Below are 25,478 nucleotides of genomic sequence, written 5' to 3' on the forward strand. Positions count from 1 at the left end.
AGAGAGACTGTGGCGTTACGCAGCAGCACATACAGGAGGAAAAAGCAGATTTTGCAGTGGTTGTCTCCAGTGTTCCCTCTAAGCTGAGTGAGTGTGAGCTGTCTCACAGTTTTTTAGCCTCCGGCTCACACATTTCTTGTCTTAGCTCAGGGAGGAGGGCTCCAGAGCAAACGGATTTATTCAGTAGCCAAACTGCTCGTTCACAACTTTAATGCCCGTAGCTCACAAAGTAGAATTTTTGCTCACAAGACTCCAAAGCTTAGAGGGAGCATTGGTTGTCACCAGAACGCCCTGATTTTTCTCATGCTCGTCCTTGGTATACCCCCCTCCCCCAGTCCCGCCTTATGGGGGCTCTTTTGGGGATCACTCTTCATTTATTTACTTAGTTTCTACCCTGCCCTTCCAGCCAAGACCGGCTCAGGGCGGCTTACATAAAAGCAGCATATAAGTTACAATAAGACAATTAAAACATCTAAAAATGGTACTTACGGCATGTAGCATCAGGAGAACCCCGCTGACTTGGGTGAAGGGTCCATCTAGTCCAGCATCTTCATGCCCCACGTGTGCAGCAAGATGCATCCCACAAAATAGCCTGGCCTTTATAGGTATATACTGTAATAGCCATTAGAATCATAGAACCGTAGAGTTGGAAGGGGCCATACAGACCATCTAGTCCAATCCCCTGCCCAATGCAGGACCAGCCTAGAGCATCCCTGACAAATATTCGTCCAGCCTCTTCTTGAAAGCTGCCAGTGAAAGGGGAGCTCACCACCTCCCTAGGTAGCTGATTCCACCTCTGAACCACCCTGACCGTGAAAAAGTGTTTCCTAATATCCAGCTGGTACCTCTCTGCATGTAGTTTAAACCCATTGCTTCGGGTCCTCTCCTCTGCTGCCCACTGGAACAGCTCCTTGCCCTCCTCCAAGTGACAGCCTTTCAGATATTTAAAGAGAGCGATCATGTCCCCTCTCCATCTCCTCTTCTCCAGACTAAACATTCCCAGGGCCCTCAGCCTTTCCTCGTAGGGCTCCGTCTCCAGACCCCTGACTGTCCCCGTCGCTCTCTTCTGCACCCTCTCGGTTTTGCCCACATCCTCTTTGACATGAGGCCTCCAGAACTGCACACAGGACTCCAGGTGCGGCCTGACCAAGGCAGTGTACAGAGGGCCGATGACCTCCTGTGATTTTGATGCTGTGGCCCTTTTAATACAACCTAAGACTGAATTTGCCTTTTTTGTCACCGCACTGCTCATTGATACACACCAGGAGTCAGTCTTTTTCAGCCTGCAGGTACCTTTGGAATTCTGACCCAATGCGGTGGGCGCTGTCACAAAATGGCTGCCGCAGGAGGCAGAGCCAGCCACAAAATGGCTGCCACCGCTTACCTTCAAACACACAGTGCAAATGGCTTGTGCTGTGGTGGCAGCTGCTGCCGAAGCAGGGTTTTAAGGATCCACATAGCCAACCAGAAGCCTTGCTGGGCAGTAGCCCCATCTGGACCTGCCCACTTTCTAAAAGCACTTGGCAAACACCAGGAAAGGTGTTGGCGGCTGCTGTGGCGCCCACACGGACCCCGTTGGGGAACCTTGATATGCACAGTGTTATATGGGAAGTCCATTTTTATCTGCGAAATGTTGGAAGGGTGGAATTATTTCTTTTAAGCGATTATAAACAGATACAAGTAGACAAGAGGTAATGGCCAAGCAATTTTTAAACCTCTGTCCCTTGTCAGATTTCATTCTGTACTTCTGCTGATCTTATACATGGAGCCATTGGCCCGAGATACGAGGAGCCATGACCGTTCATTTCTGTCGCAAAGCTGCAACTTTTTCTGCCTCGCTGAAACCGTGCTCTAGGTGGCTGCAGCCGTGTAAGGGTCATATAAGCGTGGTGCATATCTTACGGTTCTGTTTATGACCTGTTTCCCCCCACAAATTTATGACTTTATTATTTTTTTTTATTCACATGCTTCCAGGAGATGGGAATTAAGGTAAGCAGTAAAAGTCAGAGGAGCAATAAGGAGAGTTAAACATGCATCACACAAGCATAAGCAACAAAAGCTGTATTCAAGTAATCCTATTTTGCAAATAGCATACAACCTGTCTGCCCATCTGGGGAGGGGATACGAAGCAGGGATGGGATGGGAAAGGCACAAAAGGGGAACGGGGTGCACTCAAATGCAAGAAATAATTCAATTGACGGCCCTTCCTTAAGACATGCATCCTGTATCTCGGTCATAGGTGAACCTCCATAAACCAAGCAGCAGCAGAAGAAGAATAGATTGGATGTATACCCCGTCCTTCACTTGGAGTCTCAGAGCGTCTTACAAACTCCTTCCCTTCCCCTCCCCACAACAGACACCCTGTGAGGTGGGTGGGGCTGAGAGAACTCTGACAGAAACTGCTCTTTTTCAAGGACAGCTGTGCCAGAGCTTGTGACTGACCCAAGGTCACCCAGCAGGTACAAGTGGAGGAGTGGGGAATCAAACCCAGTTCTCCCAGATTAGAGTCCATACACTTAACCACTACACCAAACTTAGCCTTCTCGAGCATAAGCCCAAAGACGAGGATCTCAGTAGCTCCGTCAGTCCCTCGAAACAAGAGGTGGAGATGATGGCTTAACCGTAAAACACAAACTTTTGTGTAAATGAGGTCCAAGGTTTGATCCAGGTTGCATTTACACTTAAATGCTCTTGCATAGGGCTGTGGTGGCTCAGAGATGCTGAGCTGCAGACCGGAAGGTGGGTAGTTCAGCAGTTCGAGACCCAAGTGCCGTGGGATAGAGTGAGCTCCCGTCTCTGGCCCTGGCTCCTGCCAACCTAGCCGTTCGAAAGCAAGAATTTGCAAGTAGATAAATAGATACCGCTTCGGTGAGAAGGTAACAGCGTTCCGTGCGCCTCAGCGTCTAGTCATGCCGGCCACATGACCACGGAAATGTCTTCGGACAGCGCTGGCTCTTCGGCTTGAAAACGGGAGATAAGCACTGCCGCCTAGCTTCGGATTCAACTGGCTTTCAAGGAAGGGAAACCTTGACCTTTACCTAGTGTGTCTGCAAATGATTCCTGCCTGAGAACTTGGAGTGATGCTAACAGTCAACACAGACAGTTATGGGCTAGGTGGACCAATGGTGTGTCTTGGTATAAGGCATCTACATAACCTAGGGGAGAAGTGATGTGAAAGATCTCTGCCTGAGACCGTGTAGAGCCTCTGCCAAGGACCCGTGTCCAGGGAAATGCTGATCACCGCCCAGTGATGTGAAAGATCTCTGCCTGAGACTGTGTAGAGCCTCTGCCAAGGACCCGTGCCCAGGGAAATGCTGATCACCGCCCTGAGGTCAAGAAGCAATTTTTCTCCAGGCCAGTTTTTTGCCATCTTCTGGGCATTGGAGCAGGGGTCACTGCAGGTGTGTGGGGGGAGATATTTGTGAATCTCCTGCATTGTGCGGGGGGTTAGACTAGATGACCCTGGAGGTCCCTTCCAGCTCTATGATTCTGTGATTCTCAGGCAGCTTCAGGAGCAGGTTGCTTCCATCACATCATCTTCAAATACCATCAGGGATTTCTCTCACACTTTAGGAATGCTGATCTCATTGAAAGATTTAATTTCAATGTTAGTTAGCTTACATCGTGCATCCCCAATGATTATGTGCAAATTGAGTGTACCTTTAGGGGCTATGCTCTTGGGCATACCAGATCGTCCAAACAGCCTTAAAGAGTCCCTGCATTTATGTTTTATGGCTCCTTCCTTTATGGTTTTACCATAACGCACACACTGATAATAGTGAGATCTGTTACGAGAAATGCTAGGCTGAAATGAAGATCTGTGCTTGTGTGTCACCTGTCAATCATGTTTTTTCGATGATGCCATTTGTTGCTGTCAGCTCGAGATTTCAGTCACGTTCTAGAGGCGAAGCGCTCCACATTCTCCTACCGTTCTCACCTCCTCGATGACCATTCCCCTCTTTAAGGGCTGTTCTTCGCAAACCCCGTTTCCCCCAATATGGTCCACCCAGGGCAGAGAGGGAATAAAATTGCCTCTTTGATCGGCAGTGCTGAAAATCGGAGGGGAGCTCTTTGCGAGCAAAAACATTGTTCAGAGATGAAAGTCTGACGCCGCCGCTTGGAATTGTACGAGGACGTACCTGTCTCTCTCGTGCCTCTGTCGCAAACATGAAAGGTTTTCCCCAAATTACCTGGTAACCGACAGCGGTTCTCATCAGAGCCAGCTTACGTGTAAAAGGTTAACGATGCAACCGAACGTGGTTTTGTATCGCTGCAAAGATTTGGGTAGTCTTGTTGTTTTGGCAGGCATGTCTGTGGTCAGGGCCGGCATCAACATACCATGAGGTGGGGCAGCTCCTAGGGCCGAGAGCTTCCAGCAGGGTCTGTTGCTAGCATTGCCACCTTTGCTTGTCTTTTCCGCCAACCACGGGTGCGGTCAGACGGCGTGCCGGGAGTGGTGGTCCAATGCGGGGTTTTTTTTTAACCCGAAAGAATCACGATCACACTCACCACCTTGTTCCGGATCGCTGCGCAGCCACATCGCTCCCCGTCGTCTACATGGGTTTTTTTCCTCTCAGTTTGGGCATGGGCACAGGCGGCCATCTTTAGTATTGAAATTTTCGCGCATGCGCAGAACAGCAATTTCCCCTTCAACCCAACTGCCGTGACGTTTCCCTTTAAACGTTAAAGGAACACTTTCCTTTACAGTTTTACCCCGAAACTGGCCTCCCTGAGATCCTGAACTCGTCTATACAGCAAAACTAGGCACCGTTTAAACTTTGATTTATTAACATGGAGGCGAAGCTCTGCCCAAGCGCATATTGCCAACGCTTAAAAAAAATGGCGGGCGAAAAGCGGAAGCTGTTCTTGAAAAAGAGCAGTTTCTCTCAAGAGCTCTCTCAGCCCCACCTAGCTCCCAGGGTGTCTGTTGTGGGGAGGGGAGGGGAAAGGAGTTTGTGAGCCGCTCTGAGACTCCTTTGGGCAGTGAAGGGTGGGGGATAAACCCAACCTCCTCCTTCTCCTCCTCCTTCTGTTGACTGTGGCCTAGCTCTGCTAGTCTGAACAACTTTATTTTTACCACGTTATGGAACTCAAGGTAGAGTTCGTACGTTTCCCAGGAAGTCTCTCTCTGATTTGGCTCAGATTTGCTGAGCTTCAGCAAGGTTGCTGAATCACCTCTTCCTGCCACACTGTGGGAATTTATGACTCAGGTGGAAAATGAGACGTTGCAGGCAGTGTTCCCTCTAATTTGACTTCGTGTGAGTGAGCTCACAGTTTTTTAGCCTCTGACTCACAGGTTTTTGTCTTAGGTCAGGAAGGATGGCTCCAGAGCAAACTGATTTCTGCTGTAGCCAAATCGCTCGCTCACAACTTTAATGCCTGGAGCTCACGAAGTAGAATTTTTTGCTCACAAGACTCCACATCTTAGAGGAAACATGGGTTGCAGGATTATCCATATACCTAGCAAATCCATCTGTTTACCTCCAGTGCCCTGGCAGCCATTTGAGAACTGCCAGTTCTGTCAAGCTACAATTACCAGAATGTGTCGAAGGGGTTATAGAATGGTGGCCATGACCGTTAAAGCCGTGGGAGATTGGCTTACATAAGCAAGCACGGGTGTTGCTTGAGTCACTGATAATATTTGACTTGAGTGCATACTGGATTTAAGCCTATAATCCAGGGGCCCCCCCAACCGTTTTGATTTTGCCGACACCTTTGGAATTCTCCCATAGTGTTGTTGCTCGCTTAACAAAGTAGTCGGAGAGTGATTCAGCAAAGAAATAGCTTTATTCATCAACTCGAGCACAACTCCAACACGGATCAACATCTGATAGCCAGAACAGCTTTAGCATTAAAGCTGTTCACTTTTTAAACTCTCCCGGCTAATATAGCCACGCCTTCACTGTACATTACCAACCAATGGGATTGTTTACATAAGGACCAATCATCGACGTTCCCACTCAGGGAGCTTGCTGATATGCGATTGGTTGGTTCTTCCTGGGCTAGCCATGCGATTGGATGTATTTGGATCCTAGCTCAGGACGAAGCTTAACATTACATTTCTATGAGGTGATTCGCATACATGTTTAGGCATTCAATGACAGCTATTGAATACACTACACATAGCCTGCTTGGCGCAGCCACAAAATGGCTGCCACAGTAGGCAGAACAAGCCACAAAATGGCTGCCACAGTTTACGTTCAGATCCTTCTGGCAACTGCTGGCAAAGCAGTGTTTTCTAAAAAATCTCTACAACCATGTCTTTTTTTCTGGGGGAACGTGCCGGAACGGAGTTCCAGAACCTCTTTGACAAAATTCTTTCAAAAATGTTTAAAAGTTCATGAATTTTCAGTATACAGATTGAAAACTTCATTTCCCTCTTGAGAGTTCCAGCACCCCCTTTTCAAAAAAAGCTCTTTGTACAACCAATCAAATCTCCAGTGGCCAGTCACAAGTCTCCCTAGGCCGAAGCCCCACATGGCTCTAGTCGCTTTCTAAAAACACTTGATGGGCTCCCGGAAAGGTGTTGGTAGGTGCCGTGCCTCCCATGGGCACTGTGTTGGGGTATGTTATGTATGAGACTTCAGGCAGCTCTTAATCACGTGATTCAGCTTTATTAGAACATAGCAGAAAACGACACAAAACAGGAGAGCAACAGGCTCTCTTTTAAACTATCCAGGCTTGTATAACCACGCCCACTGGTGAGTTAAGAACCAATCATAACATTAACATAAAGACCAATGAACTCAATTCCCTCCAGAACCGTTCTTGGGTTCTGATTGGTCTACTGCGCAGAGTAGCCAATCAGAATGTGCATTTTACAATACCAGCCTTAGATGGCTGAACAGGCGAAGCTCAGACATGTATGCACAATACATAACACGGTAAAGGGTAAAGGTTTCCCTTGCTCGAAAGCCATTTGAATCCGACTCTAGGGGGCGGTGCTCATCTCCATTTCCAAGCCGAAGAGCCAGTGCTGTCCGAGGTCATGTGGCCGGCATGACTAAACGGTGAGGCGCACAGGACGCTGTGACCTTCCCACCAAAGCGGTACCTATTTATCAACTTGCAATTTCTTGCTTTCGAACGGCTAGGTTGGCAGGAGCTGGGGCCAAAGACGGGAGCTCACTCCGTCCCGCGGCACTGGGGTCTCGAACTGCCGAGCTACTGACCTTCCGGTCTGCAGCTCAGCGTCTTTAACCTCTGAGCCACCGCGGCCTCACTACGTCGGGGACCCCTGCTCTAATCCAACAACAAGGTTTCAGAAGTTTGACAAGGCCACCGGGTCTCTCTCAGTGTTTCAGCTCAAGAGTTGACCAAGAAATGTGTAGCTTCCTTCCCCGTCCTTGCGAGCAGTCCCACCCCATCTTTCACTAAGGAATTAATTCTGGGACTGCTTGCTTGGCACCGTCTTGTGACTCTTCCCCAAGCCTCTTGGATGAACTGTGGCACAGCTGTCGCGCAAACAGGGAGGAACAATGGGGCAGGCACTTAACATTCTCAATGCGCTAATCATGATCTTATTAATATACTGGCTTGGCAAAATGGGAGCCGGCTGCAGGCGCCAATCTCAGCGTAGCTGTTAACGGGCACAATTTGCACCAGACTTTTGCTTTGCTGGGATTGCTTTCTCTTGATCCGGTTTGTCTTGCTTTTTTCCCTTTTTCCAGGCCAAGCAGCTGGAGGAGAAAGACGGAGAGCTGAAAAAGCATGATGCCTACTACAAAGAACAGCTGGCTCGACTGGAAGAGAGGGTGAGAAAGCATTTATTCTGTTCCTAATGAAAGGGTTTGCCGCTAATTCCTCTTACCCGGTTTTAGGCTAAAGATTTGAGTTGTGGGGGAGGGGACCTGGGATGGCTTTAAAGTTGTCACGCTGGAGCTCGGGGGAAATGCGGTGTTCTCTTTCCCCTCTGGTGCTGGCTTATGGCGATCCCACAGGGTCATAGAACCATAGAATGTTAGAGATGGAAGGGACCTTGAGGGTCATCTAGTCCAACCCCCTGCACTCTGCAGGAGCATAGCCGAAAGATAGCCCTACAACATACCTGAAAGACGGTCGTCCAGCTTCCGCTTGAAAACGTCCAGCGAAGGAGCATCCACCACCACCCGAGGCAGTCTGTTCCACTGCTCAACTGCTCTTACAGTGAGGAAGTTTCTCCTGATATTTAGCCGGTGTCAACTCCCTTGTAATTTCCACCCATTAGACCTAGTCTTGCAATCCGGAGCAAGAGAGAATGGATCTGCTCCATCTCCTGCATGACAGCTGTCACGGCTCAGGTGGGGAGTCACCTGACGCTGCCACCATTCGGGATTTAGGATCCCTTGAGAAGGCCCAGAGCACCCTCCCAAGACCTTCAGGCCTCCCTTGTTTGGCCAAATAATAGGCGTGAGGACCAGGCAGAGTGAAACAAGGAAAAGGTTTATTTTGTAGGAGGACAAACAACAAGGTGTGAAAAATAACAGTAAGTGGGTGAAAAGAAAAGAAATCAAATGCCCTAACGCGTCTAAATATATACTGTCGCTAGCTCACTATTCCAAGTGACACTAGACTACTCACCCTTCCCTCAGGATGAGGGTCTCTTCCTGCAGCAGCCTTCCTTCTGGCTCTGCCCTCTGGGAAAGGAACACCTTCTGCTCTGGCACCAGCCCTTTTGTTCCCCAGCCCTCTTCTTCCCTATTGGTCAATTTTGGCTCCAAAACCTCTCAGGGGCTTCTGGGAGTTGTAGGCCCAGCCTCACCTACTGCTAGCCAGGCTCCCTGGGCCTAGTAGGCCTCTGGTGGCACAGCCCAGATCATGACAACAGCCCTTCAGATATTTGGAGACTGCAATCATGTCCCCTCTAAGCCTTCTCTCGCAAGGCAAGAAACTATTAGAGGTGGGTTTGCCCTTGCCTGCTTCTCCGTAGCGACCCTGGACTTCCCCGGTGGTCTCCCATCCAGATACTAACCAGGGCTTCCCCTGTTTAGCGTCAAAGACCTGATGAGATCAGGTTAGCTTGTGTCATCCAGATCAGAGTCGGCTGTAAGGACCATGCACTTATTTATTTATTTATCAAATTTATATCCCACCCTCCCCACCGTGGTGGCCTCAGGGCGGCTAACAAACATGCACGTGAAAATATACATTAAAACTCCATAATACAGTAAAACAAATCAAGTGAAGATTGCAATATAAAACCAGAACTGCTCAGTACGTACGATAATAAAAGATGGTGGCGTTCTGTCAACACTTGAATGGCCGCCTATACCCTAGTCCAGGCTCCTGCCAGGCTGTTAGTTAAGAACATAAGAACATGAGACACGCCAATGTTGGAACAGGCCAAAGGCCCATCCAGTCCAACACTCTGTCACACAGGGGCCAAAAACACCAGGTGCCACCAGGAGGTCCACCAGTGGGGCCAGGACACTAGAAGCCCTCCCACTGTTGTCCAGTGGGTGGCGGTGTTGATGTCAGGGCCAGGGCCTTAAGGCAGCACCCTAATCGAAGGCCTGGCGGAAGAGCTCCGTCTTGCAGGCCCTTGAGAGAAGAAGAGATTGGGTCCATACCCCGCCCTTCACTAACCAAAGGTGTCTCAGAGCGGCTCACAAACTCCTTTCCCTTCCCCTCCCCACAACAGACACCCCGTGAGGTAGGTGGGGCTGAGAGAGCTCTGACAGAAACTGCTGTTTTTCAAGAACAGCTGTGCCAGAACTATGGCTTGCCCAAGTTTGGTGTAGTGGTTAAGAGTGTGGACTCTAATCTGGGAGAACCAGGTTTGATTCCCCATTCCTCCACATGCAGCTGCTGATGTGACCGTGGGTCAATCACAAGCTCTTTCAGAGCTGTTCTTTCCAGGGCAGTTCTCAAGAGAGCTCTCAGTCCCACCTTCCTCACAGGGTGTCTGTTGTGGGGAGGGGAAGGGAAAGGCGTTTGTAAGCCACTCTGAGACTCCTTCGGGTAGTGAAGGGCAGGGTATAAATCCAATCTCTTCTCCTCTTCTTCTTGGTGTTCTTCGTCTTAAGTTTTACAGAGATGTAGAAGCAAGGAGCTTAAGAAGGCTGTTACACTGGATCGTGGTACCCGAGCGTTTGTGAGACACATAAATGTTGTTGTACATGTGGTATGTTTTCACCTCTGGTTTTGGGCCGTGGTTATCAGAAGTTTGTGAATATGACAGGAAGCCAAAATAAATGTGCGCCTGGCTTTCCACTGAATCAATGTTTGTCAGCACAGCGCTCAACCCAATGCAGAAATTGTGCATATGAATATGGAAGTTGTACATTTCTATTTATTGATTGAGGTACAATAATGATAGACTGCGGTCTTGTGTCAAAAGAAATCACATCCAAACCAGTAAACCGATGTCAAAGTGAATGTGCATAAACAATTTAAAACTCATGAGAAGACCTGTTGTGGATCAACCCAATGGTACATCATATTTTTTTCTCACGGTTTCAGGAGTACGACCATGTTGGTCTGCAGTAGAAGAGCTAAATTTGGGTCCAGTAGCACCTTAGAGATCAAAGCTCCCTTTATCAGATACAGACCTCCAGTCCCACTTGCATTTGACGCAGGGAGCTTTAAGAACCTTAACAACCTAAGAAGAACCCTGCTGGATCAGACCAGTAGTCCATCTAGTCCAGCATCCCATCTTAACTCCGCGGCCAACCAGTAGCTCTGGAGGGCCAACAGCAGGGCAGAGAGGCCGAGGCCTTCATAAGAATATCAGAAGAGCCCTGCTGGATCAGACTAGTAGTCCATCTAGTCCAGCATCCCATCTTAACTCCGCGGCCAACCAGTAGCTCTGGAGGGCCAACAGCAGGGCAGAGAGGCCGAGGCCTTCATAAGAATATCAGAAGAGCCCTGCTGGATCAGACCAGTGGTCCATCTAGGCCAGCATCCCATCTCAACTCCGCGGCCAACCAGTAGCTCTGGAGGGCCAACAGCAGGGCAGAGAGGCCGAGGCCTTCATAAGAACATCAGAAGAGCCCTGCTGGATCAGACTAGTAGTCCATCTAGTCCAGCATCCCGTCTCACACAGGGGTCAACCAGTTCCTCTGGAGGGCCAACAACAGGGCATACAGGCCGAAGCCTTCATAAGAACATCAGAAGAGCCCTGCTGGATCAGATCAGTGGTCCATCTAGTCCCGCATCCTGTCTCACACAGTGGCCAACCGGTTCCTCTAGACGGCCAACAACAGGGCACAGAGGCCGAGGCCTTCCCCTGATAAGAACATCAGAAGAGCCCTGCTGGATCAGACCACTGAGGGTCCATCTAGTTCAGCATCCCCTCTGCGGCCAACCAGTTCTTCTGGATGGCCAGCAGTAGGGCATAGAAGCTGAGGCCTTCATGAGAACATCAGAAGAGCCCCGCTGGATCATACCAGTGGTCCCTCTAGTCCCGTATCCTGTCTCACACAGTGGCCAACCAGTTCCTCTGTATGAAGGCCGAGGCCTTCCCCTGATGTTGCCTCCTGGCTCTGGGGATACAGAGGCTTAGTGTCTCTGAATGTGGAGGTGCCCCTCAGCCACCAGGGCTAGTAGCTGTTGATAGACTTCGTCTCCACGAATCTGTCAAGTCCCCTTTGAAAGCTGTTGATTCCTGTGGCCATCACGACAGCCCCTGGCAGCGAATTCCATGTGCTAATACTCTTTGGGTGAAGAAGTATTTCCTTTTGTCCGTCCTGAACCTACTGCCCATCAGCTTCATTGGATGCCCCCGAGTTCCAGTCTTTTGGGAGAGGGAGAAATAGTTCCCTCCGTGCCCAAAGCTTTCTCCATGCCGTGTATAATTTTATAAACCTCTACCATGACCCCGCTTAGTCGTCCCTTATAAACTGAAAAGTCCCAGACTGTTCAGCCTTTCCTCATAGGGAAAGTGCTCCAATACCCTAATCATCACGGTTGCCCCTCCTCTGTATCTTGGAGATAAGGGGACCAGAACTGTACACGGTATTCCAAAGGAGTCCACACCATAGATCTGTACAGGGGTACTACAATATCGGTCATTTTATTTGAGAGCTTTGACTCTCAAAAGCTCACACGCCGGAATTCTTGTGGGTCTTTAAGGTGCTGTTAGACTCGAATCTTGCTCTTTGTCACACAGGGCCAGCTAAACACCCCAGTCCCCTCTAAGCTCAGTTCGTGTAAGCTAGCTCGCATCCTTTTAGCCTCCGGCGCACACATTGTCGTCTCAGCTCAGGAAGGATGGCTCCAGAGCAAACTAATTTATGCAGCGTCCAAATCGCTCGCTCACAGCTTTAAGGCCAGGAGCTCACAAAGTATAATTTTTGCTCACGAGACTCCCCAGCTTAGAGGGAGCATTGCCCGGGAGGTTATGGTGGTATCCTGTACGAAGCCTACTGAAACCAAATGATAATTGATACCAGGGGTCATTTCGTAGAAAAAGAGATGCAGGAGCTCCTTAGCATAACTCGTTAGCATAACTCATTTGCATATGCCACACCCCCTGACATCACCGGAAGTGTGTCAGAAGACAACACCCACCGCTCAGGCTCCACTGGACTCTTTTGGATTGCTAGCTATTGGGGGGGGGGACGTGCAGATCTGTCCTCGCGGAGGAGGGAGAGCTTGTACCTGAATAAAACGTGGTCTTAAAGGTGTCACTGGACTGTTTTGGGCCGGGGGGGGGGCCCCTCTGCAACGTACCTGGCTGCTTCTTGCTCCGACTGAGGGCTGCTGGGAGCAGGGGGCGGGGCTTGTTGCATGTGTCCGCCCCCTGGGCTCTTTACTTCCGGAGCTCCGCTCCTGTGTGCTCCTGCAGGAAATGACCCCTGATTGATACCATGTGTTTGACGTCTATGATGTATGTTAGCTCTTTGGGATTTTAATTACGCAGCGTATTTTAACGCATAGTTCAGTACGTGTGTTTTTTTGTTTCATAGGTAGTTCTGCACATAGTGAGGTCACCATGGGTGGCTCTGTCCCCTGACTTCCAGATGGCAGCTGCCTCATTTCCATGCTCCCTCAGCTAGCGGCCACGGGTGACTTGCCGTGCCAGGCTGATCGCTGCTGTTTTGGATGGTTTTCTCCGCTATGGCGAATTACTGGCTTTTGCTGTGTGAGCGCTCATTGAGGTGGAACATCGGCTGAGGTGGTAAAATAGCCTTGTGAGGAGTCTTACCACATCAGATTGTAAGAATTACCATGTAAGGCGTTACCATGTAATGTCAAACATACGGCTTGAGGGCCAGAACCAACCTGTTCAGAGCCAGTTTGGCGTAGTGGTGAAGTGCGTGGCCTCTAATCTGGGAGAACCGGGTTTGATTCCCCACTCCTCCACTTGCACCTGCTGATGTGACCGTGGGTCAGTCACAAGTTCTGACACAGCTGTTCTTGAAAAAGAGCAGTTTCTATCAGAGCTCTCTCAGCCCCACCCACCTCACAGGGTGTGTCTGTTGTGGGGAGGGGAAGGGAAAGGAGTTTGTGAGCTGCTCTGAGACACCTTTGGGTAGTGAAGGGCGGGGTATAAATCCAGTCTCCTCCTCCTCCTCCTCCTCCTCCTCCTCCTCCTTACAAACTCCTTTCCCTTCCCCTCCCCACTATAGACCCCCTGTGAGGTAGGTGGGGGTGAGAGAACTCTGACACAAACTGCTCTTTTTCAAGAACTGCTGTGCCAGAACTATGGCTTGCCCAAGGTCATCCAGCAGCTGCAAGTGGTGGAGTGGGGAATCAGACCCGGTTCTCCCAGATTAGAGCCCGCGCACTTAACCACGACACCAAACTGGAAGTGTATAAGAAGGAACAATGGTAATAGCACGCATTGTCTCCTGTTCAGAGCTCAGTCCCACAAACCACGGTTTGCTGAACTGGGAACGGCTGATCTCACCCTGAACCCTGTTTCTAAAAGCAGCCGGCCAGATGCACTTTAATATTGTTGATTTTAACACTGTTTTATAGTATTGTATTATTTATTAATGTGTTTATCTTATGTAAATTTTATTCTCTTGTGAGCCGCCCTGAGCCAGCCTAGGCCGGAATGGGCAGGATAGAAATCAACAATCAATAAAATTGTCTGTGGGATGCTTGCAAGTTGGACATGAAGGCAGTAGCCCTACAACAGGTTTGTGTTCATTGCATCACCGAGTGTCAGAGCCCCTTCATCTAATTAATCGTCTCCTTTATTCCCAAGGTCATCCAGCAGCTGCAAGTGGAGGAGTGGGGAATCAGACCCGGTTCTCCCAGATTAGAGTCTGCGCACTTAACCACGACACCAAACTGGAAGTGTATAAGAAGGAACAATGGTAATAGCACGCATTGTCTCCTGTTCAGAGCTCAGTCCTACAAACCACGGTTTGCTGAACTGGGAACGGCTGATCTCACCCTGAACCCTGTTTCTAAAAGCAGCCGGCCAGATGCACTTTAATATTGTTGATTTTAACACTGTTTTATAGTATTGTATTATTTATTAATGTGTTTATCTTATGTAAATTTTATTCTCTTGTGAGCCGCCCTGAGCCAGCCTAGGCCGGAATGGGCAGGATAGAAATCAACAATCAATAAAATTGTCTGTGGGATGCTTGCAAGTTGAAGGCAGTAGCCCTACAACAGGTTTGTGTTCATTGCATCACCGAGTGTCAGAGCCCCTCCATCTAATTAATCGTCTCCTTTATTCGCTTTTTTCCTCTTTCAATTAGCAGCTTCGCATCCCCGTTTCTCTTTGCGGCTGAAGCACCGCCGCAGTCATTGATAATAAAGGGGGATGACAACGCAGTAGATTAGTGTCAGTGCAGCGGGCTCCTCCCAGAGCCAAGTTATTACACATATCCACTGCCAGATGACGCCTGTCACTTTGGAAATATCCCAGAGCCCAACACGAAGAGGCACCCGGCCTTTCGGTGAGGTTCAACACAGGACAAAGTGACTGCGCACCACCTACAGCCGAGATGCTCGAGCATAAACAATTCGGTGCTCGGGGGCAAGAGCCATCCATAAAATTGTTTTATGTGCAAAACGGGGGGGGGGGGATCCTCTTGATCCTTCGGTGCGGCGGGGGGGGAGAGGCGATTCCCTCCTGATTCACGTTGATACCAGAGCCATCCTGCGAGCTTTCGCTACTAGGCGCCGGAGCGGAGGACGCAGAGGCGCGGCTTTCCTTTCTGAAAATGTTGAATGAAAAGCCTCGGAGCCGAAGGCACGGAAGGCTTGGATCTAATGCGGTGGGGGCCCATAGCGGGCTAATTGCCATTCTTGTATGGGAAACGGCAAATCAATGGGGAGAATAGATTGAAATAATGAAGACGCTTAGAATGGAAGTGCTCGCTTTCTCTCCAGCAGGAGCCCTTCAGCAAAATGCTCCAGATACTCCGTCATTAATGCTGTGTCATTATTTTGTTTCCAAAGCGCAGATGTTAAAAACTGAAGAGAAACGAGCCCCCGATCATTACCAAGGAACCCACCCGCCCCTCCACACTTTGGCATGTTTCAAAATTGTGTACATGCAACGGAAAGATATCCTATCATCTGTGCTCCCAGTGCACATGCCGGAACTGGGTGCATTATAGCCAGTGTCATTTGCTGAGTAGTTCGCTGGGTGTTTCAAAATTGTGTACATGCAACGGAAAAATATCCCATCATCTGTGCTTCCCGTGCACATGCCAGAACTGGGTGCATTATAGCCAGTGTCATTCTCTGGGTAGTTCGCCGGGTTTAGAAGAAGAAGAAGAGGAGGAGGAGGAGGAGATTGGATTTATACCCCGCCCTTCACTACCCAAAAGACTCTTAGAGCGGCTTACAAACTCTTTTCCCTTCCCCTCCCCACAACAGACACCCTGTGAGGTAGGTGGGGCTGAGAGAGCTCTGACAGAAACTGGTCTTTTTCAAGAACAGCTGTGCCAGAACTATGGCTTGCCCAAGGTCATCCAGCAGGTGCAAGTGGAGGAGTGGGGAATCAAACCCGGTTCCCCCAGATTAGAGTCCACGCACTTAACCACTACGCCAAACTGATTTATATCTTAGAAATCTGACTTTATTGGACTCATAATTTGCCAGTTAGATTTAAGTCCATTAGCACCTTAGAGTCCAGCAAGATCTTCGGGGTATACACTTTCGAGAGCCATAGCTCCCTTTGTCCCTTTGAAGAAGAGGAGCTGTGGCTTAGTGGTAGAGCCTCTGTTTGGCACGAAGGTTCAGTCTCTGGCATCTCCAGTTCAAGCACTGGCCGTAGGTGATGTGACGTGGTGTGAAAAAATATCTGGACTCAAATCTAGCTGTTCCACTTCAGACCAACATGGCTACTGTCAGCTATGCTGCCATTGCCGGTGGTGGGGGGAGAGACGGCTAATGTATTGTTCCTTGTTATGCTGGAATGTTAACTTTCTCTTCTTCTCGTGGAGTCTTATCTCATAGCCTGAGCATTGGTACCGCTCTCCTGATGCTTTGCCGGGAATGTGAACCCGTTAGTTTAAGTGCGCTGTAACTCATTCCCTGATTGGCTCGACCTAGTCAGGGGACCCCACTTCGAATCCCGTATATCTGTTCCCTTCCCGCCTTTAGTTCTGACACTGAATGTATGCACAGAAGACTTGTCTTTACTGTACTCAATAAACTTGAACCTTTATGAAGCGTTGTTGAGAACTGATTGCTGCGAGACTCTTGACAGCTACCCTCTGAAACAATCTCTGAATAGTTCAACTACATGTTTGGCTTGAAACATGTAGTTTGGTGTAGTGGTTAAGTGCGCAGACTGTAATCTGGGAGAACTGGGTTTGATTCCCCACTCCTCCACTTGCAGCTGCTGGATGACCATGGGCAAGCCATAGATCTTCTTCGTGGTCTCTGTGCATCACACCCTTGGAATACACTGCGCCTGCGCTGAACCTTCTCGGTACCGATAGCTAGCAAAAAGGGATTTTCGCGCCTCTCCCAGGTCATGCGCCGACTCCACTGCGCATGACCAAGGAGGGGCACGCAGATCCCGCCAGTTCTCTTCTGACCGCCGCGCTGGTAGGACGCCTTCTGCCTCGGTCTGCTAAGTACCAAACTTTTTTTGCTAAACTTGCGTTTAGTTAGTTTCTCTTTCTTTATTTTTGTAGTTAGCATTTTTCTTTCGGTGTTTGTTCTTTACGTACGTTTCCCTCCCGCTGGCCTATGGCCCCGCGGTGGGGTTGTTTCAAACGGTGTAGGACTTGCGGCCTTAAAATATCCCCCACCGACGGGCACTCGCTTTGCCTCGTTTGTTTAGGGGAGTCGCACTGTGTCTCTAAGTGCAGACATTGCCAAAAGTTTTCGAACCAGACGAGAAAAAACAGGGCAGCTCGTCTACACTTGGCCCTGATGGAGAAGGCACTATCTCCACAGTCCTCTTCACCGTTGGACACGTCCGGGCACGCCTCGATGTCCACCTTGGCTGCGGACACTTGTCCTCCCGTTCCGGGATCATCGACGTCGACGGTCGCAATCGATGCTTCGGCACCGAAACGATCGACGCCGATAAAGGACCACCCCGTACCTTCCAAGATCCGGAAGCAGGGGTCATCCGTTGCCGTACCTTCCAAGATCCGGAAGCAGGGCAAAGACTCACAGCAGTCGAAGAAACCTAAAACGGACAAACCCAAAGTCCATAAGGTTTCGGCTAGTCAGGGTCGAGATCCCACGCAAGAACCTCACCCGATCGGTTCGGATCTCGACATCGACCTTACTCAACAGACAAATCAGTCGCAATCTGATATGTCGAGCCGTCAATCCTCTCATGCCTCCCCAGAACGTGGAGTCGAGGATCGGCACCGACCAACTTCTCCTCCCCTGACTTGGGATGAGAGGCAATGGCATTATTTGTACGGGAATCGATACCCATACCCTTGGGCACTCCCGATACCACCCCCACCTGAATGGGATCGTCAGTCGGTGTCATCCCGCATTTCGCGCTTTCAAGATCGACCATCGGTATCGAAGCAGTCGATACCGACGCATCCACCAGACCCGGTTGTGCCCCCGATTAACACACCGGCACCGTCTCAACCTGAATTACTCGAATCATCTCCAGAACCATCCAATGTATCCTCCGATTCAGATGGCTTTTCTGAACATATCGAGGATGTAGATGCACAGCCCACCTCGCAAGATGTGGAAGCGGATTTACCTATTTCTCCATCAGAGGATGTTAAGTCTTATGGAGATTTTATTCAACGCATGGCATTAGATCTATCTATGACTCCTACTCTCGTTGCCAGTTTTGTGGATGATAACGTTTTTGACATTATGCACTCTAACACTTCGCCCTCCGTGGCTCTACCAATGACAAAAGTTCTCTTGCAAACTACCAAGGACTTTTGGACTCGTCCAGCCTCCATTAATGTCTCTAATAAGCGTCTGGATCACATGTACAAGGTCCAGGAATCAGGGGCTGAGTTTTTATACACACACCCAAAGCCCAATTCTTTGGTCGTCTCCTCATCCACAAAAGGAAAAGCGAGTCACTCTACTCCCTCAGAAAAAGAAGGGAAAAAGTTGGATTCGGTTGGTAGAAAATTCTACACTGTCGGTGCAATGGGCATTAAAACGGCGAACTATGCCGCCTGCATGGGCCGTTATCAATTCAATTTATGGAAGCGTTTGAATGATTTCCTCCCGCACGTGCCCAAAGAGTGCCAACCTCAGATTAAAAGGATTCAGAATGAAGGGATGGTCTTGGCTAGACACCAAATTAGTGCTGCCAAGCATTCCCTGGAATCCGCTAGTAAGACTCTAGCAACCTCTGTAGCGTTACGCAGACATGCCTGGCTCCGCTCTTCATCATTGCCATATGACACCAGATCCTCGGTGGAAGACCTTCCCTTTGAAGGTTCTGGATTGTTTAGCTCCACCACTGACACGGTTCTGCAGGAAATGGATAAGAGTATCAAGACGTCCAAGAGTTTGGGGATCTCCCCCACGACCAAATACTCGAAATCCAAGCAGTGGCCTAGGCAACCTTGGTCGACCAGGCAACCGTACAACAAATCACCTACGGATCAATGGCAAAGACCTCCCTCCTCTCAGTCACGGTCTTTTCCCCCGAAAAATAAGGGACAATCGTCCAGGAGTTTGTAAGCTGCTCTGATACTCTGAGTGAAGGGCAGGGTATAAATCCAATCTTCCTCCTCCTCCTCCTCCTCTTCTTCTTCTTCTTCTTCGCACAATCTCGTCCTTTCTTCCTTTTGGGATAGAGCAGAATTGCAGGGACAGAAGGGATTTGTCGGGGAGCTTTGACTCTCGAAACTTCTGCCCCGAACATTCGATTAGTCTCTATGGTGCTTGGTTGTGTTGGGGGAAAGTGTCGTAAAGTCACCGCTGACTTACGGCAACCCATTGGGGCTTTCAAGGCAAGAGATATCCGAAGGTGGTTTGCCATTCCCTGCCTCTGCGTCACGACCCACCCTGGTATTCCTTGGTGGTCTCCCATCGAAATACTAGCCAGGGCAGACCATTGCTTAGTTTCCGGGATCTGACGAGATCGGGCTCACCTGGACTATCCAGGTCAGGGCCTCTAAAGTGGCACTGGACTCGAATCTGTCTGTTCGGCGGCAGACCGACACAGCTACCCTCTGAGACCGTCTTCATAATTTGCCAGTCGCTCTGTTACCAGTGCCAAGTCGTGATTGCCTCAGTAACTGGAACTGGCAGAGCTGGCCATCTTACAGTAAGAAAGAGGTGTGTGTTGGGGAAGGGGGGGGTGGGAGATGAGACAGCCACCGCTAAAAAGACACTTGCCATGTGGGAAGCTCTCAATTATCGTAACCCGAACCAAGGTATGCAGTGTAATGTAAATGGGCAATGCAGAAATTTATCATGCTCATAAAACATTCCCAAGTCAACTCTCAACTTCATATGGAAAACAGACAATTCCCTGTGTAGGTTATCTAATAACTTCAATAATGCATGTATATCCTCAGTCCCTTGCAGAAGGAAGGCCGACGCATCGAAATAAACGGGGAAATAATGAGGGGTTCAGTTGCATTCTCAGGAAATCACGGAAAGTGTCTGACAGCTCTCTAAACCAGTGATGCCTCTGTGCTGGAGAATGTAAGCAAGAGCGCAGAGCCAGCTTTTTGAGCCATTTATTTATTTTATTAAATTAAATTTCTTGACCACCCTCCCCCGTAAAGAGAGCTCAGGGTGGTGTACAACAGTAAAAACACAACCATAACTTAAAGCTCACAGTTAAAACAATAAAAATACAGCAACTAATCTAATTAGACGGCACCGAGAAACTTCACATTGCATCACTGTCCCGCAGGAGGGGAGGTCAGAAAGACAGGAGTGCCAGACAGACAGAAGAAGAAGAGGAGGAGGAGGAGGAGGAGGAGGAGATTGGATTTATACCCCGCCCTTCACTCGGAGTCTCAGAGCGGCTGACAAACTCCTTCCCCTTCCCCTCCCCACAACAGACACGCTGTGAGGTCAGTGGGGCTGAGAGAACTCTCTCGAGAACTGTCGAAGAAGAAGAAGAGATTGGGTTTATACCCCATGGCCCTTCACTACCCAAAGGTGTCTCAGAGCGGCTTACAAACTCCTTCCCCTCCCCGCAACGGACACCCTGGGGAGTAGGCAGGGCTGAGAGAGCTCTTGACAGAAACTGCTCTTTTGCAAGGACAGCTCTGACAGAACTATGACTTTTCCCTGTGGGCTTTTCTGCTGGAAGATCACGAAGATCATGATGTGGATGGCAACATGGTTGTCCAAAAGAGCCGTGGAGTGGCTTTGCACCACTTTTTGTTAACTCTGTCCCTTGGTTTCTAAGGTTTCAAGAGGGTAGTTGCAAAGAAAGGAGTCAAGATGCAAAGGTTTGGTGCAAAATGTAATCAGCTTGTTTAAAGCAAGGGGAGAAATGCCTTGGGGCAGAAAATTAGCATCTGCATTGAGATAAGAATCCTATGTCCCTTATCTGCCCTGGGGGAGTCCATTGTTCTGAATTTGTGAATGAACTCAAGATCAGCAATCTCACGTTATAATCTCCCCTTGAGGTTTCTCTGTTTGGGAACTGCCGTTCTTAGTTCAGCGATGGAATATCCTGGAAGATTAAAATGTTCTCCTGCTGGTTTTTGAACGTAGCGATTTTTGATGTCAGATTTATGCCCATTCATTCTCTTGCGTAGGGGACTGACCTGCTTGTCTGATGTCGAGTGGAAGGGGATTGCTGACACTTGATGACATGTATACCATTGGAAGAGGAACAAGTGAATGAACCTGAGAGACAGCACGGCTGGTGTTGTTAGATCTGGTGCTTGTGTCGTCAGAGTAAATATGGGGACAGAGTTGGCATTTTGGTTTGTCGCAAGCCATGGTCTCAGAGTCCGTGTCCGTGTTAGGAAATGCACAATTGTAGGTGAGATGTTGTCTAAGATTATGAGGCCGTCTGTGCGCAAGAAAGGGTTTACCTCGTGATGCCTATGGGAGAGGAATATCATTGTCCAGCATAGGTTGCAAGTCAGTAGAGATAAGTGCAAAGTCCTTCACTTAGGTACAAAAAAACCAAAGGCACAGATATAGAATGGGAGGGACTTGGCTTGACAGCAGCGCGTGTGAAAGGGACCTAGGTGTTCTGGTTGATCACAAGCTAAACCCAAGCCTGCAGTGCGATGTGGCTGTGAAGAAAGCTAATGCCATCTTAGGATGCATTAACGCAAGCACTGTGTCCAGATCACGGGAGGTGGTAGTTCTGCTCTCTTCTGCTATGGTCAGGCCTCACCTGGAGTCCTGTGTCCAGTTTTGGGCACCCCATTTGAGGAAGGGTGTTGACAAGCTCGAGCGTGTCCAGAAGAGGGCAACCAGGACGGTGAGAGGGTTCAAATCCAAGTCTTACGAGAAAAGGCTGAAAGAGTTGGGTCTGTTTAGCCCGCGAAAGAGAAGACTTAGAGGGGACATGATTTCAGTCTTCAAATGTCTGAAGGGCTGTCGTGTAGAAGATGGAGCAGATCTATTCTCTCTTGCTCCGGACTGCAAGACTAGATCTAATGGGTGGAAATGACAAGGGAGTCGATACCGGCTAAATATCAGAAGAAACTTTCTGACTGTAAGAGTGGTTGAGCAGTGGAACAGTCTGCCTCGGGAGGTGGTGGATGCTCCTTCGCTGGACGTTTTCAAGTGGAGGCTGGACGACCATCTTTTGGGTATGTTGTAGGGCTGTCTTTCGGCTATGCTCACAACTTTAATGCCAGTCGCTCACCAAGTAGAATTTTTGCTCTCAAGACTCCACAGCTTTGGTCCCCATCACTGCCTGGAGGCTTCATGTTTCAAGAGGCAGGACTACCATGTTGTCAGGGCGACATTAGTGGGGGGTGGGGTTGTGCAGTGCTTTCAGTGATCAGGGAAGTAAAGCGCCACAGCTTTGGTCCCCATCACTGCCTGGGCGCTTCAGGTTTCAAGAGGCAGGACTACCATTTTGTCGGGGCGACATTGGTGGGGGATGGGGTTGTGTAGTGCTTTCAGTGATCAGGGAAGTAAAGAGAAGTAAAGAGAACCTCCATGTTCAGACGCAGTCTGAATCCCAGTGCCAGGAGGTACCATCAGGGGAAGGCTTCGGCCTCTATGCCATGACCTTCCACAGCCTGCAGTTCAGCGTCTTAACCACTTGAGCCACCGCAGCTCCATAAAAACCTAGTAGGGGCCCAAATAAAGCCTCATAAAATGTACAAAGTTACAAATACACCCAAAAAAGGACAGTGACCTGACGCATTTCGGCTCACAAGAGCCTTCTTCAGAGGTGAAATAGTGCAAAATACAACAAGCAACAGAGTCTCTGTAACACATGTCAGGCAATTAACAATAAATAAAATAGGACCAAAATTGGAATGTTCCAATATAGAATCAAATGGCACACCAAAAAGTTTCTTTTTGGGGCCACAAATATATCTGGCCCTGTGTCAGTAGTTGTTGTATGAACTGGAAATAAGATGTACCTTCCAGTTTAGGTCCTAAGAATGCAAATAGAATTGCCTTGTGTCAAGGACAATGTGCCATCAATATGTAACAGTCAGAACTACATGGTCCCTTTGCCACAGTTACAATGTGAGACAGGATGCTGGACGAGATGGACCGCTAGTGTGACGCAGCAGGGCTCTTCGTATGTTCTCAAGATGAGATTGTGTGGTTCTCTCTCATAGCTGCCGCGCCCTGTTTTCTTACCTGCCCCTCCCAGGTCTCCTTTTCTCCCTACAGTTCCGGACTCTGCAAAAGAAACCCCTGAATATTGAACAATCCAGTCCCGTAAGCAAAACGTTGTACAGGTATTTGCCCACCCAAGCCAGTCCAGGAATGGGAGGGAATCCTGTACTTTTCAATACATTAAACAACAAACCACGAGATGGTCTATACCCTCTCTGGTTTCCAGAACAGTTTGCCACCAGAACCCTCTTTTCACTAGTCCCTGCCTTTCCTAAGGGAGAGATTCCAACCCTTAGTTAGCATCTGGGATTTAACACAGTAGCAACTCGATCCAGAGATGCACACTCTTACCAAGGTAGCATATGTGGTCAGGGTTAGGCACCAGGCTTAGACTTGGAATTCAGTTACATCATCAAGAACAATTTAGCAATAAGGAGAATCTTTATTTAGTAAAGAGCTTAGCATAGACTACCAGAGATTACAAAAATAACAAAGGCTAGGGCTGTTTGCCTTAACTAAACATTAATGATTCATAGTTACCATGTCAGGAGTATTCCTCAGTCCAAGATAGTCCTAGTATCAAGGGATTTTGAAGGGAAATCCCATTTTGGCACACCATGTGCTCCAAGTCACAAAGCAACTCTTTGTCTCTCAAGAGGCAGCATTTCAGGTACAATAAAACAAACTGACAGAGGAGGAAGGGAGAGCTAAGCAAGAGAGCTCACTCCCCTAGGGATCAAAACAATTATACCCCAATTCCAGTCACAAATTATATGTGGCTATCAGCCAGTTGTGAGTGGGCATGGGTGTGCCCAATTGTTGGTTGCCATGGTTGCTAACATCAGGTTTATGGGATTGGCTGGAAGTTTGGAGACCCTGCCTGCAGTCAGCTGACCCAAACTCCAGCTACTTCATGGTCTACGTGACTAGTCACATGTGGGCCAGAAAGTGGAGCCATGAGGTCTGGCGTTTGGCATGAAAGTGTGAAAGAATGTGGGTTTATGACATGGCTATTGAGGCCATGTGGCCCCACCATTTGGCTTGCAACAGGAAACAAGACACAGCATGTTATCAAAAGACATCACTGGAGAAGGCATGTGGATATAGAAAGCAGAAAGCAATTTTCTATACAAACGTGTATGCTGATTCCTAATTTGCGTGTCTCCAGACTTCGCTGTTGTGTTAGATTTAGCCTCCGCTGGGGTAAAAGGGGCACCGTGACGAGTGTTCTCTGTCGATAGGTAAAACTCGCACGGGCTGATGAGTTCTGTCTGTGTGGAATTAATTTGAGTTCCAAGTTCCCGAGAACACAGACACGAGATATGGAAACAGAATCCTTTTGTTTTTGTTTTTCTCTTTTTCCCTCCCTCCGTTCCCGTGACTCCTGCTTCCAGGTAGGATTTTCAGCTCACCGGATTGGCGCGTAATTTGCAGCATCGGTTTACTGCATAGCCTGTCAAGGAGTATTAACCTTCAAGTAAGATGAGCACACAGACTGTAAAGCTGCGAGCTGATGGCACACACCATGCCCGGTATTAACCAGGCATTATCCGTCCTGCTTGCCGCAGTAAATAGGATTGTGCTATTATGATGTGTCAGGGTTTTCTCCGCAATCAAATTTACTAGACGCTAAACTGCTCTCCTCTTCGCCGAGCGGCTTTAGTCTGGATTTTTGTGCCCACGCTAATCCTGTTGGTAGGAAATCCTCATCCCAATTGTGTATAGAAATTATAATTTAATGATCTCTTCACTCCCCCCCCCCCTTCCATTCAAGGCGCTGAAAGGAATGCTAGTTTTTCCTCAGTGATAGCTCTAGGGGCTCTGAAAATGGAGATAATACACAAATTCAAGTTCCAAGCCAAATAGCATCTGTGGATGTGTACACATCTACAGTGAACAGACTATTACAATGTAAGCCCATACGGGTTTTGAATCCCTCTGTGCTTGCCGCTGTGTCTTTTCATAGGTTCTACGGGTGAATTATCTAGTGATTGGATGGTAGAGGAGGTTTTGGGGGGGTTTGGTGGTGTCTGGCTTGCAGATGATGGCAGCAGTTGTGCTAGGGATGCCAGCCTCCAGGTGGGGCCTGGGGATCTTCCAGAATTACAGCTCATCTTCGGACTACAGACGTCAGTTCCCATGGTGGAAATGGGTGCTTTGGAGGATGGGCTCTGTTTGTTATGAGGGCCAGATCTGACATAAATGAGATCTTGTCGGGCCGGGCCACGTGTGTCATAAAACGTAATGCCAGGGAGCGAAGATATAAACTTTATAAAGGACACAAACACAAAGTTGTTGTTTTTAACTTAAAATAAAAGCATGCTTAAAACATTAGCACTCTTGCAATATTTTGTTTATTGAACAGTGTCTGATAACTGACACCTCTCACTCTGA

General features: G+C 48.8%; 1 protein-coding gene across 1 annotated transcript in view; it reads left to right on the forward strand.

The window, feature by feature from the left end:
- The window catches only part of CHCHD3 (coiled-coil-helix-coiled-coil-helix domain containing 3), a gene marked incomplete at its 5' end in the record, with an annotated part of 240,401 nt that overhangs the window by 164,784 nt on the left and 50,139 nt on the right, over positions 1–25,478 (forward strand). The window contains one exon of the mRNA XM_015421643.1: positions 7,670–7,753. Within this exon, the coding sequence (XP_015277129.1) occupies positions 7,670–7,753 (84 nt within the window). The remainder of the gene's footprint in view (positions 1–7,669; positions 7,754–25,478) is intronic.

Source organism: Gekko japonicus, unplaced genomic scaffold (genome assembly GCF_001447785.1).
Source record: "Gekko japonicus isolate JY-2015 unplaced genomic scaffold, Gekko_japonicus_V1.1 scaffold2230, whole genome shotgun sequence".
NCBI lineage: Eukaryota > Metazoa > Chordata > Lepidosauria > Squamata > Gekkonidae > Gekko > Gekko japonicus.